Source organism: Zonotrichia leucophrys, chromosome 5 (assembly GCF_028769735.1).
Source record: "Zonotrichia leucophrys gambelii isolate GWCS_2022_RI chromosome 5, RI_Zleu_2.0, whole genome shotgun sequence".
In the NCBI taxonomy this organism is placed as follows: Eukaryota; Metazoa; Chordata; class Aves; order Passeriformes; family Passerellidae; genus Zonotrichia; species Zonotrichia leucophrys.
Window position 1 is genome coordinate 5,153,707 of NC_088175.1, and position 19,100 is coordinate 5,172,806.

Genomic DNA, 19,100 nt, shown 5'->3' on the forward strand with positions numbered 1-19,100 from the left:
TTGACATTAAGACTATCACAGACATGACAGTGGAAGCTCCAGCAGCAGACAGTGCCCTGATAGAGAGCAGTGTGCCTACAGATAATATTTACACAGTCTAATTACACAACAGATTACACTGTAGTGACTGGGCACTGGCAGTTTCTAAAAGCAGAGATTTCAGAGCATATTGAAAGCATTTCCACACAAATTTGGCAAGAAGTAAGTTCATCTTTGGAAATTCACTAAATATTTGTGTCAATTTGTTCCCTGATGGGTATTAAAAAAAGTATCACTTGGAAATCAACAAAAACACATTGGCTGTAGTACAACACTTTGGGTAAGTACATTCCTTGTTCTCCTCTTTTCAGTAAATGTTGCACAGAAATATTAAAGAACATAATAACAAATTCACACAATAAGCAGAAGAGAATTCCATACCATGCTAACTAGTCAGAACCTGAAGATTTGAAGCAATGAATAGGCAACAGAAACTTCAGTGCAATGCAGTTTGGATACTGGACGAGGTAGAACAAGAAATGAGAATCTTTCTAGAATTACATGCCAATTGGTATTTTTCCTTTCTAAAGTAGAGACTAAACACACCAGAAGAAGTTCTACAGGAGGAGATGGTGCCTCTCAAAGAGGCAAGATGCTGCAACTCAGCTGATTATAATACCTCACTGGTGCAAAGCAAAGGCTTTCAACTCCACTTCAATTTTTGGCTCAAACAGTAGATGCTGCTCCTTCCCATGCCACAGCTCCCATTTCCCTGCATCACTCTGAGCTATCTTTGTCACCTCATTAACTTGGGGTTGGTGACATATGGAATAAAGAATATCTTACATCAAAGCCAATTTATATCCCTACATTTAAGTGCAAAAACACAGGGATGGATTGTCACGATGGAGAGGGTAAGAGGGGAGCAGTGTTCAACGCTTGGGTGCATCACAGAGTTATATAATGGATATGGTGCTTTCTGAAACTGATATTCAAGACTTATTTTGAGCTCTTCTAGCTGCAAGATACGATGAGACATGACTGAGAAGCCATCTAAGAATGTTTTTACTCTGGGGAGTGTTTTCTTCTAAGGCAAGCTACTGAAATTATAGATCGCTGTTTCCCGAGGCAAAATTCCATTGCAAAACCTTGAGAAATCACTTCAAAAATACAAACAAGAGAGAAAGGCATTAAGCAATAGGTATTTTTATATTAGCAGCTGTGTACAAACCCAAGAAAGATTTTTATCTCTACCTTTATGCCTGTTGTTAACTTTGTGACAATAGTTCAAAGTTACTCACTTCCTGCAATCTCTTATAATTCTGGATTATACTGCTGGACTCTTCTAATGCTGGATATGTGAGCACTGCCTTTGTCAACAGCAGATAATGTTATTTGAAAGTGACCTGGTGCCCCAAGACTACCCACAGCTGTTCACTTAGTAAGCACATTCCACTCAGAAAAGTTTGCATTTTTGTTCTTGGCTGTACCATTCTGGTGAATCTTTACAAGATGCAAACTTTTTTTAACCCACCAAGCCTTAAGGTGCCATGTTACTGCAAAGCCAGCTCACCTCAGCTCTGACCTGTCAAACAAACTCAGCCCTGGAGATACAGGGAAGGTGGAGACCTCAGTTTTCCAGAACACAGACTCTCAGGCCTGTTCAGTGCACTAATTATAGCCTTAAAGGCAGGGTGAATTCAGAGAATTCCTATCCACATGAACACTGAGTACAATGTGTTAACATGGGCTGTGAGAGCTTGAACCCATCATTAGAACAGGGAACAACTTCAGGTGCCTTGATAAGGTCTCCAAATCACAGGCAAAGGCAGCCTGCCCTCAAGAGCAGTTCTGACAAAGTTAAATGGAGACTTTTCTAAGTACAGTTAATAAAACATTAAATTGCCTTTTAAAGCAGAAACTTTGCTCTCTTTACATAAAGTGCTTTTGGAATGGTTTCATGTACTGTGAGCTAGGGCCAGTGCTGGAAAAATGCACATCCACCTACACTATTACACCACTGCCATGATATTCTGTGTGAAATTGTTAATAGAATTAAAACTGAGTTTGCTTCCACCATTCACAATAATGTGACTTAAAACATTCCTCCTACATTATTTGAATAAGGGAGTTAAAGAAATCAGGAGATGGGACACTGAGCAAATTGGCCAAACTGCTACTATTCAGAATGCTTTCTCCCTCTTAAATTTCACTTTTTCCAAGAGAAGAACAGAAAGAAGATGACAATAGATTCCTTGGAGTCAGACTTGAGTTCTGAAAGAATTCAGCCTCACTGGGAAACTTCAGCTCCCTGGCTATTAACTGAACATGTCTTTAAAGAACAGAAAGGTCCAGAATAATTTTGGCCACCTCAGTAATAGCAGAAGGTAGTTTTATCTTTTAGATTCATTTTGGCAAGCACAGAAAACTTGTCAGAGGAAACACCTTTTGATAAAAGTACAACAGCAAATACATGGATTGCAGTCAAAGAATTAAGAAAAGCAGATTGACAATGAAGACTTGTGGTTTCAAAAGGGCAGACAGCCCACAAATAACACTCTCCCAGGCAGAGGACCAAGAAGGATGGTGTGTCCAAGCACCAGCCCTAATGCAGTGAAGCTGATCTCTGGCCTCACACTCCTTGCAAGACAATTCAACCCCCTCAAATTAGGCTGATGTTCTGATCATTTCTTCCTTTCAGTAATTTGAAGATGGGCACTCATTTAGACATACTAAAAATGGAAATGAACAAGAGTCCTACAACTTACTCCAGTTGGAAACATGAAATCTTCATCTCAAGCAACAGGAAAACTCCCAGGGAAGGATTCCAGATGAAAAGAGATGAGCAACTACCCTAAAAGAATGCTTAAACAAACATATCCTCCTCCCAGGAAGGGACACAAAAGTGCTGATCTGCTTCAGGATTTGGAAGCTACTCAGCACAGAGATATAAAGAAGGAATTGCCAAAAAGTGAACCTGACATGGTCACTTAAAAGGACATTCAGAACAGAGACACAGATAACAAGGAAAAGATAAGTGGGGTTCAAATACAGCAAGAACACAGCAGAGATGAAAACTCATTTCAGTGTAACTCCCAAAGCCAAGCATTTAGTTTAGGTTTTGGTACATAAGATGGAAAAAAGAACAGGAACAAAGACAGGACAGGCTGCAGGAGAAAGAGTGTAAAGCAGGAAATCACAAATTCAGAAAGCTAAGTGCCATCTGGCTGAGGCCAGGCTGAGAATATGACCCTGGAATTCTTACAAGAGACAGATTTTCAAAGGAGAAAGAAAAAAAAGCATTCTTGCAGCACAGGTTCCTAGCATCTACCAAGAACAGAAGAGCAGAGCTGGGTTTAGAAATGAGCAGACAATTTTTTTTTTCCAATTCATCATAAAATTCCTGAACTTGAAACTGGCAGGGAAAAACCAAGGAAAGAGAAGGTTTAAATGCAACATATTTTCCTACAGTTAACTGTACCCTATGGAAACACACAAGACATGACTACCTGGACTAATGAAAAGCCTCATCTAAGAGGCTGCATGGAAATTTTTCAACTAGGTAAGCTGAAAAGTACACAGAATTGTTTTTATTTTTTCCTTAAAAAAGAGGCTAAAGAGATACTAAGTTGGAAATAAATGAGTAAGAGTTTTTCAAGGACAAGATTTTGGGGCCAATCTTGTTTAATATCTGTATCAGTGGCCTTGGCAGAGGATGTCAAAGCATAATGATTAAATCTGTTGAAGGAGTTAAGAGGCACCATCAAACACAATGGAAAACCAATTTAAACAGCCTTGGGGATGAGTTAGCAATGAAACTGAGATTCAACATACAAGGTTGGTGCTGTTGCTGATCACAAGCAAAACACATCAATTTAACAGCCACGAGAAAGCCTAGCAATCTGAAGATTGATCAGATAAATACACATAAAAAGTAAGGGCAAGGGTGAAGTAATGACATTGGGGAAATTGCTCTCCAGAATATTGGAAACAATTCTGGTCACAGGCACCTAAAATTATCAACATTGTACAGTTTATCCAGCAGGAAGAGAAATTTTACTCCTCTGCCTCTTAAAAAAAAAAAGCTTGAAATATCTTGAAGATATTCCTATAAAATTAGCTTAATTGTTCCCTTCTACGGAATGACACTCATTCTAATGGTCACAACCCAGAAAGTATTTATGCTCTCAAATGATCAAACTACATCAATTCCATGACAGTGGAAGAAGCTTAGTACTCAAATCTTTCCAAATTTAGCCAAAAATTTTACACTGTCCCCGTTATTTGTTCAAATTTCAAACAAAAATAATGAACCAGAGGTCAAAACAGTTATCTGCAAGTAAAGAAAAATGTACTTTGCTTTTTGCAAAGTGTGACAGGTACCTATCTCCAAGTTCTATACCTATAGTAAGAGCAAAGAAACACTAACCAAGTACTTGCATATCCCATCTTAAGTATCAGTAAAAAGAGGAGGGAACTTAAGTGGAAAGGAATTAATCAAAAACTTTCTCTACAAATGAGAACTAACTTTAACATCAGAAGACAATGGGAACTGTCAGCCAAAACAAAAAAATCTCTCAATAGCTCTTGCAAAAGGATGTCCCCTCTCTTCTTCCCTCTGTTCCTGCTACTGAACCCTGTATTAGCTCAGAAAAGAGAAATTCCCTTAAAGCACTGCAGTCAGCAGCACAGCTTCTGTAAAAGTCCTTGCTGGTATCAGCAAACATTCACTTCATCAGACAGGTTTGGCAAGAAAAGGTTAGCAAGGTGCTTCTCCCTCTTTTAATAAATAAGTTGTTTTTAATAAAACAGCACCAGAAACACCTTCTTGTAACAAGCAGACAGGACTACAGCTCACTAAATCAGAACCACCATTAAGTGCCAGTGATTAATTACTTGCAATGGCATGCAGGAACTAAATATGGAGCTGAGTTTGACTCCAAGAAGAGATGCAAGAGGAAGTTTGTCTATACTGCACACATTGAGGAAACTGTCACTGAAACAAGACTATCCCTGAACAAACTGAAGCATCCTCCCAAAGCCACCCAGCACTAAACACACCCTAGGATGATCCACCCTAGGATTCCTGGGAGAGACATGGCTCTGGCAAGAAAATACTGCATTTGGGCTACTTGGAACATGAATAAGACAACATTTAGTTCTCATGCCCAACTTTGCCTCCAATACAGTATAAAGACACTAAGAGGCAGTCCTTCCAACAAGCTTACTTAATTGCTGTATATTGATCTGGTTTTTGAAAATGGAGGATTTATCCAAGAATATTAGAAGCAAATTTTAAAATAATTCAGCTGGACAGAGACTCGCCAAAAATACAAGTTTAAGAAACCATTTCCAAGAGAAATTGTTTTGTAATTGTTACTAAAAAAAATTAGTTTTCAATTTCTGTTTTTTTCTACATCAGTGGCAATATCTCTAGTAAAATGTGCTCTGTGTTCACCAACTTAGATGGTGCTATTCCAAGAGAACCTTCACACCTACAGCAACTCACTGCTGTTTACACCCATACCACGTTACCTCTCTGCCAGTCAGGATGTGCCTTGCCAGCTTCACTTTTGCAAAATTCCCCTTTCCAATGGTTTTAAGGAGTCTGTAATTTCCAATGTGTGGCTGCTCATCAGCACAGGAGGCTATGGAGTTCCTGCAGCGAGCTCCAGAGCGCCCAGTTCTGGAGGAAACTTCCTGCCGTCCGTCTCCATGGGACGTGTGCTGCAACAAAAACACACACAGGGTAAGGCTGAGGGACACACACCAAACACAGCAATGGGGACAAGCACACAGCATTCAAAAACATCAGCAATGCCTTTGAAGAAACCTTCAAAGGATCCAACTGAAACTTCACGCTCACACTGAACTTTGTTCTGATGGGGCAATAAAGTGGGGCCCAGTTCATGACACAGAATTCACCTCGTCACCTGGTCAAGACAGTGGAACATCACCTGCACTGCAGCAACAGCTGAGCATTTCTAAGTAACTCACATGGACTGCCACATCAGGCACAAAATATAGAGGTGTTTAATGTTATTTCCTATCTGTATTACTGTGCATAACTAGTGCAGGAAAGCCTTTGGAAAGCAAACATGAATACAGATTTTCCAAGATCACAAACTGTTAACCCTTACACTAATTTAAAAAAAAGTTTTTTTTCTTTCCTGTGGTACTAAACTTGTGTTCCTACAGATCCATATGACTCCAGGATGACCTGGAGAACAAGGAAAGAAATCTTACCTAATATAACTGAAACCATGAATATTGATAAGCTGAAAGCCAGTTACAGAGATCTGAGACACTGTCTGCAATCTTTCAAGTTCCTTTCACTCTCATTTCCCTGAACAGCTACTGATTGCAAAAAGGAATGGTTATATATTATCTATAACAGTCTTTACTCATTAGATTACATGGTTAAGATTTAAGTATTTTTTCACTTCCTGATAGCCTGTTTATGTAAGAGCAGGTGCCCTCTTACATTCTTCACTCATGGTTGAGGCCCATACACCAACCACACACATTAAAGTATTAGTTAGAAATGTTTAGGGGCCTCCAAAGGTGGAACAAATATCTGACTCCACCAAAGATGACACATTAAATTCATAGTCATCCCAGAAACCCCAGATCTTGCTCTACTACTACTCCTCCTCTTGCTGAAACCCATTTGGGACAACCAAGGAACTGGCATAGAGCAACATTCGGTCTGCAAATCCCTGTAGTGTGAGGATGAGATCATACCTCAAGAGCTAACAACCATGGTACAGGCACAAATGAACAAATCCGTGCTTGCATGACACTTGGCAAGTTTCACTTGCCTGATGTAACCTTGTGACCATACACTCTCACATCTTGGGCTCCTTGATTTGTTCATTTGAGTGCAACAGTTGTGATCAAATTATTTTTAAAAATACTTTCATTTAAGAAATGCTACTGATAGGAGTCTATGGCAACTCCTAGAAAATTGTTTCAATAGTTACTATTTTTAAAAACACAGAATCTGGCTTTAGCTTCTCCTTACTGCCTGGCTACTGCATTGCCACAAGATTTGCACTTCCCATGGAGGTACTTCATTTCTCTGGTCACAACACCCTTCAACTTCAATAAGTGATATGTATATTGAGCTCCCTGAACAGGCTGCTGTATGGATGATTAAAGACAAGGAAACATTTCCTGTACTCCTGTTGAGAACCCTCCTCTATTCTTCCAACATCTTTTTGTGGGGCTCAAGGTAGACATGGACCTACCATACCAAGAGTAGGTGCAGCAGGACTAACACAGAGGCTGCATCATCTGTTCAACACCCCACTGATTTCACAGGGGCAGAACCAACCCTCTCTGCAGAAGAACATCTGTACCTGACCACTCAACACCAACCCTGATCTGCTGCTTCTTCTCATTCCTGGATCCTTACATGCATGACCACACTTGGCTGAGGTGAAATGCAAAGTTTCTTTTCATGCAGAATATCAAGTGCTCCTAATAAAAGGCCCATCCTGCCCTATTTCATAGTCTAGCAATTTTATCACAGTTTTCAGGAGCAAGAGTACACTTTTTTCCAAACCACTAATAACTGGCACAAGAACAAGAAGCACATCCTTAGCAATATCCAGTAAAAATTCAAGGCTTGATAATAATTCAGTGTTCTCAATAATATCTTGAGACCTGCAACAACGGGGTGTTTATCAATCAGTAATTCTCAAGGAGAGGAAGGACAAGCAGCCAACAACTGAAGGACCTACTACACCCAGTGAAATCCTATGTTAACAATTTCAGTATTTTGCAAGTCCTTAATGCCAGGCTGGTGCTGATTGTTCAGGCCACCTTAGCCACCCCTGTGTGCACTGGCACAGCAATGCCAATCCTCTGTATTTCCCTAAACTTTGACTTCTAACAAACCTTGCAACACACAATGAAGAAAACTTCTCAGTCAGCTCCTTTCATACCTTTCAGTGTCAAATTATTCAGACCAGCTACAAAAAAGCAGCAACTGCTGATTCTAGGTGCTAACATCCTCCTACATTGCTACCCCTGGTGATCAGAGACCAGGATGTTCTGTACAGGGCCATAAGGATATTTCTTGGATATATTAGAGGAAGGTTCATTTCAGTTCAAGTACAGCATCCCAGGAATACAACTGTACTACTTACACTGCACTTCACTGAGCTGATAACCTTCCTCAGAAAAAGAAGTGTATCAGAACTATTTAAACTACAGCCATCCACACCTGGGCACTCAGCACAAGCTGCCTTCAGCAGGAGCCAGACTGCCTCCCAGCAGGGCTTGTTAGCTTAGGCTCTGCAGCAGACACATTCAACAACTTCAATTCAACAGCTTTTGAACCACACAGCTGACTCTGAAAACACAGTAGTTGTGCTGGAACAAAAACACTGTTAGCCCTGAGCTAGCCTAAGAAGCAGCTGAGATGTGGGCATCAGGCACGACATAGTCACAAGCCAGAGAACAGGTTCGCCAAAATTGATCTGACTCATACCCTACTCCACATAAGCACTATCAGGAAAAAGGAAAGGTTCTGTTATACTAACAAACTCTATTCCACATAGCAAACCACCCAGTAATTGTGTCTTGAGAGCTTCACTGTCCTCTTGTTGAGAAATGACTTCTCGTGTCCTATACTTTTTTCATGCTTCCTAGCTCTGCATTTAAAGGGCAGCATGAAAAGCTGTGAACTGATTTGGACTAGGGCTGATAAACTGAACACAATCTCCTTGCATGGAGGTTTGCATTTCCACTCCAACCCAGATTATTTCTTTTCAAGAATATGACCTTTTTCAGCTGTGGGTTTTAAGTATCAAGCTGTGTGTTCCTAAGCAGTTCAGTTCTCTCCAACTGATTTGCTCAAAGCCATGCTTCCCTCTATAGAAATCCAGCCATTTGCAACCATATCTAATTTGGACTATATTCCACTTCACATAAATAAATCTATCAGCAAGTCCTTCCTCTGTCAGTTACATTATTATACTGAACAGACAACAAGCTTTCTAAAAACCACAGAAAACAGATTGTCCATTTCAACATGGATTTTCTTTTGCATATGGAAATGAAGAGCATAAACTCAAAACTGAGCGAAAGTGCTTCTCCCAGCCTAGTCATTTTCAAGAAGCCGTGATAGGCAGATGGAAAGCTAAATGGTGTGGGCAAAAAGCAAAATATAGGTGGTCCAACAAAAGCTCAAATCATGCATTGGCTTGTAGAGCATCTGGCTGTGCTCAAGTACTTCCCAGGGCAGTTTCCTCAGCTAACAGGTTAACAGTGCCAATCTCAGCCCAGAGAAATGGCAATAGCATCTTCTGCTCCCCAGATTGAGATGAATGTCATTTATCTTTTCCCTCAAATCTCCAGATTTTGCCTTCCTCACTATACTGATTCTCCAAAACTCTCTTCAATTTCAGGCTTCTTTTCCAGGTCCACATTTATATGGTTTCAAGAAGATACAGGCTTTGTCTTAAAAACATAAAATCAGTATGTGTTCATTTCTAGTAAGTTTCCATATATTGCAGTAGGTGAGTTGTATTTCCTGGAGGTGTTTTCTGTGTAAGAATAACACTTGCTAATGAACTCACCAGGGCTAAGTGATTCCCAAAATATCTGTCTTTATGTAAAGCAAGACCATTACACTGTAGAGGTAAACTAAGGCAAGGAGATGAGGTACTTTCTGCAACTTCAGGTTTGCCAGTCACCACCTCTTTAAAAAAAATTAATTCCTGAAATCCACTCATGACAATAAAGCACTTTTTTCCATGTCTTGGCATGCACCAGGTTGCATTTAAAAATCTTTTAAATACTTTAAACGTTTGTTCTTTTTTTGCACCATCCATTTTCAAGCTAACAGGACAACCTTTGTCATTAAAAAAAACCCCAAAACAAAACATTCTCCTCCTCCCCTCGGCCCCACCCTATTATTACTCAACCCAGAAGGAAATGAAGTAAAACATGTCCATTTGTGAGAGACCTTACTGCAAGGAAGGGACTGCACCCAAGACCAGCTACATTTGGAACACAACACAAAACCCACCTTTTCGCAAAAGCCTTCCCCCAATGATGAGCCGACATCCTTTCATAGCCAGATAATGATTAGCATGAAGAGAAAGAAAAAAGAAAAGGAAAAAAAGTAAAAAGCAAATGAAGTATGAGGGTGTCAACAACTGAAATCTTTTTGGTAGATGTTAGTTTTATCCAGCATCTGTATGGTTTCAGATATCTTAACATTCAGAGAATTAGAAACACACAGGGCAGGGGATGACTAGTGTCAAAGTTCTTGAACTGCTTAAGAAGGTGCCAAAAGTTGAGGAAAAAACCTGAAAGAAACAGAATCTGATATGCATTCAAAGAGCTGAAAAACAGTAAGAAATCAGAATGTCCAAGACCTGCAAAAATCCATGTTTAATTACAGTAAATAGGAAACTCTTTCTGAAATGTAGGGAACAAATGGCATTTTTAAAAAATATTTATTTAATTAAATAGTGAGAACTAGCATATCATCAGCAAAAATGAACTAATGAAATTTAATCTTACTGAAGTCTCCAGGAATGTTTATTACCTTAGCTGTTACCTAACCTCTGCATGAAATACTACAAAGTGATATTACAGAATTTCTTGGAAATCTGTCCAGTAACAATCCAGACCAGTAACAATCATGACAGCCTCATTTCATTCAGCTTTTTTAATTGTAATAAGAAAAAACCATACTTAAAGCCTATACCTTATAATGTTAATAATGTAAGGAATCCAGGACATTAATTTTTGAGACACTAAATTGCTTCATTACCTTAACCTGGGCACACAATATATAAATAAATGGTAATTTCTGCACTTTCCATTAGCATTGTATTTACAGAAAAACAGGAAACAAACAATAGTTTGTTTTTTTTAAAAAAACCTCAAAAATATTTTAAATCAAACATGCAAAGACAAAATATCACTGCAGCCCTTCCCAACAATGCGATGTATTTTATTTCCCATTCTCGTTAACATGTTTAGGAAGACTCAGACTGCTGAGTACTACCAGTGTAAGAGCAAAAATGCAGCCCTAAGGATATGCACAGGGGTAGCATCTTACTGAGCACAGATATCCCTGAAACAGCACAGCAGGGCATCCTGCAACTGCTGACACAGGAATTCTGCTGGAAAGCCAAAACACAGACTTACGTTTCTGGCAGCCACCAAAGGGTGTCACAGCAAACACTCATCCACAATTGTTTATATACCACTTACTGCTCTGGGATTCCCTAAATCATCATGTATTATAAGATATTACATTATTTTCCTAAATTGTAAACAGGAATACATCAGGTGAAGATGTCCTGTACTTGTCCTGATTTTACTTCCCTCTTACCAGTGACCAAGGCACAAAACAGGATATGGAGTGAGGTGGGTTTTGTCAAACCTAGTATGCATATGTTGATGCTTGCATAACCAATTATTTGATTCCAACACATATAATTAAAAAGCAGTTTTTAGACTAGCTTGCTCCATAATCACTCTTAAGGGTAAACAGGCATGGCTTCCATCTCACAAAATTTTAAAGGGTCTGCTAAGAAGAAAAATGCTATCCACCTAAAGTGACACTGAAGCTATCAACCCATGAGGGCAGATTTATTCACTGATGTAGGCTACAGCCCAACCATTATGGATGTTGTGATCGAGTGGAACAACTGAAAGGGTCAGAATTCATCAAGGGAGACAAGCAGACCTTCTAGAAATATAATATAGATATTAAGGGAGAGAAAACACTAATTGGGATGCTTCCATTGTCAAAAGGGGAAGATTTCACTGTGCAGTCTCAGCCTGTCACAGTGTTCATTCATGTAATTGGTATGACATTCATGAAAACGAGTGGCTCTTTTAATTAGGTCAGATCTGTCAAACCACCGGATTAAAGGGGGAACCTGGAGAGTAAACAGCCTTTAGCACATGGAAGCTATACCTCTGACACACATTCCTAATTCCTCCACACCTCAGAGGGGAAGGCAAAATAAAAGAAAAAAAACCAGGAGTAATGCTCAGGACACAGCTCAAAGTGAGCACAGCAGTGGAACAGCCTACACTGGGCAGTGTGATGGAGTGGGACAGTAGGGACACAGGACACTTTCACCTGGCAGAGGCAACACTGCCACAAAAGCAACCCCTAATTCTGGCTACTGACCAGCAGTGGGAATTGCAGTGGGAATTGAAGTGGGAATTGCTAGTGACAAGTGCAGCAGTGCCCTGAGGACCAGAGTGGGGAACTGCTGACAGCCAAGCACCAAGAGCCCTCAGCAAGGCAGGATGCTCCCCCCACAGACACACAGGGTCTGGCTCAAGAGTCCTCCCATGCAAAACCACAACAGCCTCTGAGATGGGTTTGGCAGTATTTGGTTCGTGCTCTATACAGCATATGAAAGAGAGTGAATCTGTAATTCCATGATTAGCACTGAACAACACAACAGTGAAGAAATCCTGCTTATATAATCAAAAAGATAAGTCTGGTGCCGGTTAGAAAAGCTCTTTAAAAGCTCTTTTGTTGCTTCACATTATCAAGATCTGACATTCATCATATCTTTCCAGCCAAAGTTCCTTTAGTGCTGATTAAAATGGATATTTATTGACATCAGCCTGGGGAATAATAGCTAAAGAGCCAACCATATTCTATTCTTCATCAACAATACTGCCAACTAAGTTGTTTCCAGAATCATCACTGTCAGTAATTACATGCTAAACAAAAAAGAAAAAACCCAACCACCTCACAGTTGGTTTTCAAAAACCACATTGAGCTTGCAGATAGAAAGCTTTGCTTAGGCTTTAACCCTGCAGGAACAAATTTTATTTGAAAGTCAATTTCTGTTTATATGTATATATACACATATTGAGCTCAGCAACGCGCTGCTTTATGGGGCAAGAATTCCTCCTAACCCAAGGAGGGTTAGGTTTTCTTCCTCATCACAGGTGTTCTCAGTAACTTTCAGGTTTATGTTTTAAAAGCAGTATGCACCTATTTATCATATGTTCTAAAGAATTTTAGTGGCAGATGATCTCCACGCTAAGCAGAGCCAACCTTGATATGCCATGAGCCTAAAAAAAAAGTGACCTCCATTTTTGATCTGGCTGACACCCATGAGGCAGCATTACTTGACTGAGGAGAAGAGGAAGTTGCAGACACATGCTACTTATATATCATATGAAATGGAGACTGGGAGAGACAAATGCCTCCACTCTTTGAATTCCTTTGACTTGAGTCACCTGAGACATGTTGTCAACAGGAACTGTCCGCTTACATCAACATGAATACATCTTTGGCTAGAACTAAAATGGAGAATTGAGCAGGTAAGGACACCAGGTGAGTGGGTAACAAAAGCTAGGAAGAAGACCGTGAAGTTCAGTGTACTAAATACTGTATTTACTCTCATTTTCTTTCAGCAATTCCTGTAGCTGTCTTGTTTTTCAGACTGCTACTTCTAAGCCCGCAATATAAGCCACATTTGGTGGTGCTAATGAATTAAGTCTAACTATTTAACATTCTCTGGAGTAAGGTCCTGCAACCTATTATTGAAATAATGTAAGAAAGGAAGAAAAAAATATTATTTCCAGGAATAAAACATCCCAAATTACACTGTTGTAAATATGTATCTGTTTGTAGTTGCAGCACAACTCAAGTTACCCCAGCCCTAGGGTGCTGTGCTATGACTGGCTTAATTCAAACCAAAACAAAACCACTAGGAAGCATTTCTAACCTTCCCCACCTGCACTGGGCATTCTGTTTACAGCCACAGCATGGGGATAACTCCACTTTTCTTCAGGGCTTCTACCAGTCGGATCAGAGCTGACCAGACTCATCTCAGAGCCCCGTGATAATCAGAGCTGGCACAAACCGCGGGTGGGAAGGGGCACCCGAGGCTGATGCCCCCAGCAGCCTCCCATCACTGTGAGCCGACTGAAGCCAAGTGATTAAACACCACAGCACAGGCTGCTCAGCACAGCTGAGAATTAAATGTCTCACTGCAAAAATGTGAAAACACTAGCACTTGATGACTCGCAGTGTCATGCAGCTCACCAGGTATTTTCTGAGGACACAGTACCAGGCCTATCGAGCATCAGCATTTTTTTCTGCTCTGGGGAATTTTGGCACTATAAAATACATGCCAGGTGAATTCCTAAAATATTCTTTATTTCTAGTTATTTTGCCATCTTTGCCCAATTTAATTCAAACCAGAACATTTATTACAACTGGTGAAAAATATGGAATAGTGTAGATGGTCCTGTAGAAGAAAATCTGTCAGAAGTCTTGGCCACAGGAACGCTTCCCTCCTCAGTCCCTTCTTTAAAAAAACCCCACAGGATTTCATGCTACGGAAGAAAGCATTCAAATTACAGATCTATCTGTAATAGGAGAAGACTGATAAATAATATATAGAACAATGCAAGCTTGCATATTGTCTGCAAATGCTCTAATGCATTTCATAGTTAATTGGTAATAAACCAAGAAATACTGCACTAACTTTCCCAGTAGCTCAAAATACAATTTTGTACCTAACTCTGCCTTTGCTAAATCTTTTTAAATAAAAGAAAAAAAAAACCAAAAACCAAAAAGGGGTGGTACTTCTGCTGCACAGAATCCTTTTGTGCAAGCACAGTTGCCATCATGCTGGCATTTCTCAATAGCAAATTTTTCACATTAGGCACAGTCATGGAGATAAGAGTATATTTTAGTCTTGCTTTCCCTCAAATTATTTAAATTTTTAATTCAGATTGGCCTGCAGAACCAACACATTCAAAAGAGTTACTCTTTCTTCCCCCCAAAAAAACACAGCTGTGCAACGAACACAGAGGTTTTAATTAAACTCTTTAATGCAAGATTCTTTTCTGTTTCATGCTGTTAAAAAAAGTAATCTTCCAACCTCCATACCACCTGTATTTCCTTGTTTCTATCTATAGTTTGCTATCATCTTCCCACTCTTTGAATATTTTTTTTAATGAATAGTTGTCCTATTCCTCACAATCTTGTTCCTTCTGCTCCTATTTCTTTGTCACTGGCTGTCCTCCATCCTGCCATATGCACATTCCTCTGTGACTCCTCTCATCTTTTGTTTTCCACCTTCTATCTTCCTTTTCCACTGTGTTGCCACACTCTATTCTCCTCCATCTTCTCTCCCTTCCTTCTCATCACTAGTAAAACAGGTTTACTCATTCTTCTGTCATCTAAAGTCCTTCTTCTGTGTCTATCCTGTCTCCCAGATTTGCAAGAAGGAGGTCTCTGCTGTCTTTGCTGCTTTCTTTCTCACATGCAGGACATACTTTTGAAAAAGACAGAGAAGATCTGATCCTGTGCTGCACTTGTCCCCTGAGCAGCCCCTGCTGCACAAGACATGGCCAGAGAGGAGCTGCTGTGTCTCTGCTCATGGCAGGCCACCAGCCAGCTTCCAACTGTCCAAGTGTGAAGTTCCTATGATCACAGATCATCTGGGATGCCTTTCCTCTCAAAACCAGGTGACTCGCAGCCAAATTCTGCAATCTCAAAGGCACCAAAGGCTTGGTAGCTCCGAGGAGCTTTTGGGGAAAGTCACTGTGACAGTATTTCCACTTCAGCATGTCTTGATAAGAAGCCTTAGGGAAAAAAAAATAAAAATCAAGTACTGGCAATTACACTTTTTTATTCAACAGGACCAGCCAACCTCTAAACATGGTTAAGTGCAAGCACAGACAATGATAATTTACACTCACTGTCATTCTGGAGGCTAACTTCATTTTCAAAACTGCAAGTATAGGCATGGATAAGCTGTGATCAGCACACTTCAACCAGATTCAACACCAGCCAAGCCTTTGTCAGCAGTGGTAACCTTCCAAGCAGAGAGAAGGCACTAATGGGGTCCACAACCATGGCCCAAAGGCTAGCTGAGTGCCTTGGCACCTCCTAAGCCTCTTCCAAGAGCCCTCTGAATATTAACTAATTAGACTTCTCTTATGTGAAAGGGAATGAATCAAGGCTCAATTTACCTGCCAATATAACACACCCAGTTTTGGGGTAAAGAACAGTTAGCTGAAGAATCAAAATTATTGCATTTGGTATTAAAAAAAGAGATCTGATGTTCTCAGCTGTAGGGGTAATTCAGACAGACTAAATGTCAGATTTAAATTTAGTTTTTAAGCAAGGCATAACAAAATAGAGTTTGGTAAATTTCTAGACAGCTGATGGCCAAAACATCAGAGAGCTTGCAGAGGAGTATGGCATTGTACTGGGGAGGGCTTGGCTGACTGGATCTGGCGAGTACTTGGATTAATACTCCCTGTCAATATCACTACCCACAGGTATTTCTGTGGACACCAGCACAGAATACAGCAGCTTAAAAATATGCCTCATTCTAAACCTAAGGCAATTTATCTGCAAGCAAGACAATCCATGTATGTCAGATTATGAAGATAACTAAACAGAAGTGTTAGACCAATATTCTGAAGTGAGAATAAGGTGCCTTAAGTGGAAGACATGTAAAAACCTAACTTCAAGTGCTAGAACACACAGCTTGTGAATAATTATGTTTCCTCAAGCACATATTAAGTCTTTCCACTGTTAAGTTATCCACAGAAGAGTTTGAATTAATTGGGGAATCTGATCTGAACACTTTCTAAAATTATTTATTATGTGGCCTCCATACATTCACATGGAGCATGAAAAGTCCAGTCAGGTTTGGTATAGACTAAAATCATCCAAATAAACTCTGCACAGTATTTTGTAGAGTATGTTTCAACTTCAACTCTCCCCATGGCATAGGAAGGGCTGCATAATATTTTAATTATTTTCTTCCACAAGACAGGAAGCTCATTGAGATTTTACAACCAAATATGCTTAGTTGGCTTTTTGCTCAATACAGCCCTTAGCCTGCAGGTTGCATGTAGTGCTAAAGCAAATAAAGATCACAGAAGTTAGAAGTGCCTATTATGTCAATAAAATCTAAATCCCTGGTAATGCAGTAATTGTTCCATGCAGCATGTTTTCTAACGCTTTGTCTGGTCTTGTTTTAAACAATGGGGCTACCATCACTTTTCTCAGACTATTTATGGTCTGGAACAATCCAACAGTTTTTCCTGATCTTTAACCAAAGTTTCCACCTTTTATGCCAGTCCAAAACATAAGAAACCCTCGCAAAAAAAAAAGAAAAAAAAGAAAAAAGCCTCTTATGTCAAGCTTAGCATCTATCTTGTAAAGAATATCAGATAGCCTTCACAAAAAGCTGAATACAAAGTTCACCTATCAACTCATTTTAGACCACAGTGAGTGACAACTCCCTTCTGTTCATCATTTGGGGACATGTCAGAGCCTATGCAGAAAAATGGTCAGACAGGATACACCAGGATCAAGTAAGTTTAAACTCAGGAGAAACACAGTTTCTATCTGCAGAAAGGGAGTCTCCTACCGAGCTTCGTTTGTTGCTATATGCTCATGTGGTAGGTAGGACTAGCTTATTTTTTTGTTGTTTCTTCCTTTAGCATACGACCTTTGCAACTGACTTAATATTGTAAATAAAGTGTCAATTCCTAAACCTTGGCTTTGTCAAGGTAAAAAAAATAAAAAAAAAGGAGGGGGTATTCGGTGTGAAGGGAACAGGCTCCCTTGCGCGAAGGGTAATTCCAATAAAGAAACCCTTTTAATGTCATCTGAACAGGTGACTAGCCTCACAGCGTCATTACCACCGAGAACCCTGCAAATTAAGCAGGGAAGAGGCCTATTATCTAGGTCACCTAGCCCACCCCTAGCCAAGCTGAATTATTCCCATCTGTTTACCAGAGGTTTATTCGGGTGCTTTGGCAGTAAGTTGGCATATCAGGAGAAGGCAGCAGCCCCTCAGCGCTCCCGTCCCCACCCCGATCCCCGTTACCGACACGACCAACCCGATCCTCACACCACCCTGCGACACTCAGAACCGGGGGAATTAAAGAGGGGACACCGGCTTTGGGAGGGGGGAGGGATGCCCGCAAACGCCACGGAGCCGGCGAACCGTGCTGTGGAGGGGTTAAAAAAACAATCAATTCAGACTAAATCGGCAATTTGGGCAGCGTACGGGCGGCTGCTGACAGCGCCCCGCGGGGCGATGCCCGCGCGGCGGGGCCGGGCGGCGCGGGCCGGGCGCGGTGCGGTGGCGCGGCGGGTCCCCCGCGGCCGCGGTACTCACGTTCTCGGTGTCGCGCTCGTTCACCGTGGGCAATGGAGTCCGAGTGGACATTTTCCCTCACTCGGGCGGCCGCGGCGGCGGCGCGCACAGACACACACACGGGCCCCGGGCTGCGCGTCTGCTCCGAGATGGTGGTCGCAGGGAGCCACCATGAAGGACGAGGTGCCTGGCGGGGGGCGGCGTCGCGTCGGTGCCCCCCCACTAGATCCTCCTCGGGGAGCGGAGCAGCCTCGCCCCCTCCGAGTCCTTCGGGCTCATCCTACAGCCGGGGTCCGCAGGGGTCAGCAGCGGGCAGGGGGCCGCCTCATCCAGCGGGGAGGGGATGGAGCCAAGGGAAGGGATGGAGCCGGGGAAAGGGAGGCGGCGAGGGAGCGGCTCCGGGGGGGAGGGGGTGAGCGCAGGGCGGGCGAGAGGAGGCGGCGGCAGGATGCCGCGCAGCCCAGCTTCTCTCCGCTGCCGCCGGGGCACGGCTAGCGCAGGCCCGCCGCCCGGGGGGCTGCCCTCTCCTTCCCCCGCCGCGGCCCCGCTTCACCGCGCCGCCGCTCGCATCGCGGCCCGCCCCAGGCTCCGAGAAGGCCGGCGCCCCGAGGGCTGCGGACGCTCGGTGGGTGCCCGCCCGCCGCCGCTCCCTCCCTCCGTGCCTGCCCCCCGCCCGCCCCGCTGCCGCCGCCGCCGCTCCCGGACGAGGCAAGATGGCCGCGCTGCTCCTCCGCGCCAGCCCAGCGCCGACATGAACCGGAAGGTCCCGCCCCCCGCCCGGCGTGTGCGGGGGCCTCGGGGCCGGGACCGGCCCTGCCCTCCGTGCCGGCCCCGCTGGCCTCCGGGGATCGGCCGCTGTCCTCGGGGGATCGGCCCCTGCCCTCAGTGCCGGCCCCGCTGGCCTCCAGGGATCGGAGCAGCCCCGGGGGGCACGGCTTGGGGCGGGCTCGCTTTTGTGAGACCCCACCTGGAGCACTG

The 19,100-nt window shown here is 42.3% G+C and overlaps 1 protein-coding gene across 17 annotated transcripts in view; it reads right to left on the reverse strand.

Moving 5' to 3' along the window:
- Positions 1-18,814, reverse strand: part of MARK3 (microtubule affinity regulating kinase 3) — a 60,978-nt gene extending 42,164 nt beyond the window's left edge. For 4 of the 17 annotated variants that reach the window (XM_064714334.1, XM_064714329.1, XM_064714326.1 and 1 more), the window contains exons 1-3: positions 18,144-18,811; positions 10,019-10,057; positions 5,515-5,706 (exon numbers count right to left, since the gene is read on the reverse strand). In XM_064714334.1, coding sequence (XP_064570404.1) covers positions 5,515-5,706; positions 10,019-10,057; positions 18,144-18,194 — 282 coding nt within the window. In that variant the 5' untranslated portion in view covers positions 18,195-18,811. Of the gene's footprint in view, positions 1-5,514; positions 5,707-10,018; positions 10,058-18,143 lie in introns of all 17 variants that reach the window. The other 13 variants (XM_064714336.1, XM_064714330.1, XM_064714327.1 and 10 more) reach the window with 5 other exon arrangements.
- Positions 18,815-19,100: the final 286 nt, after the last annotated feature.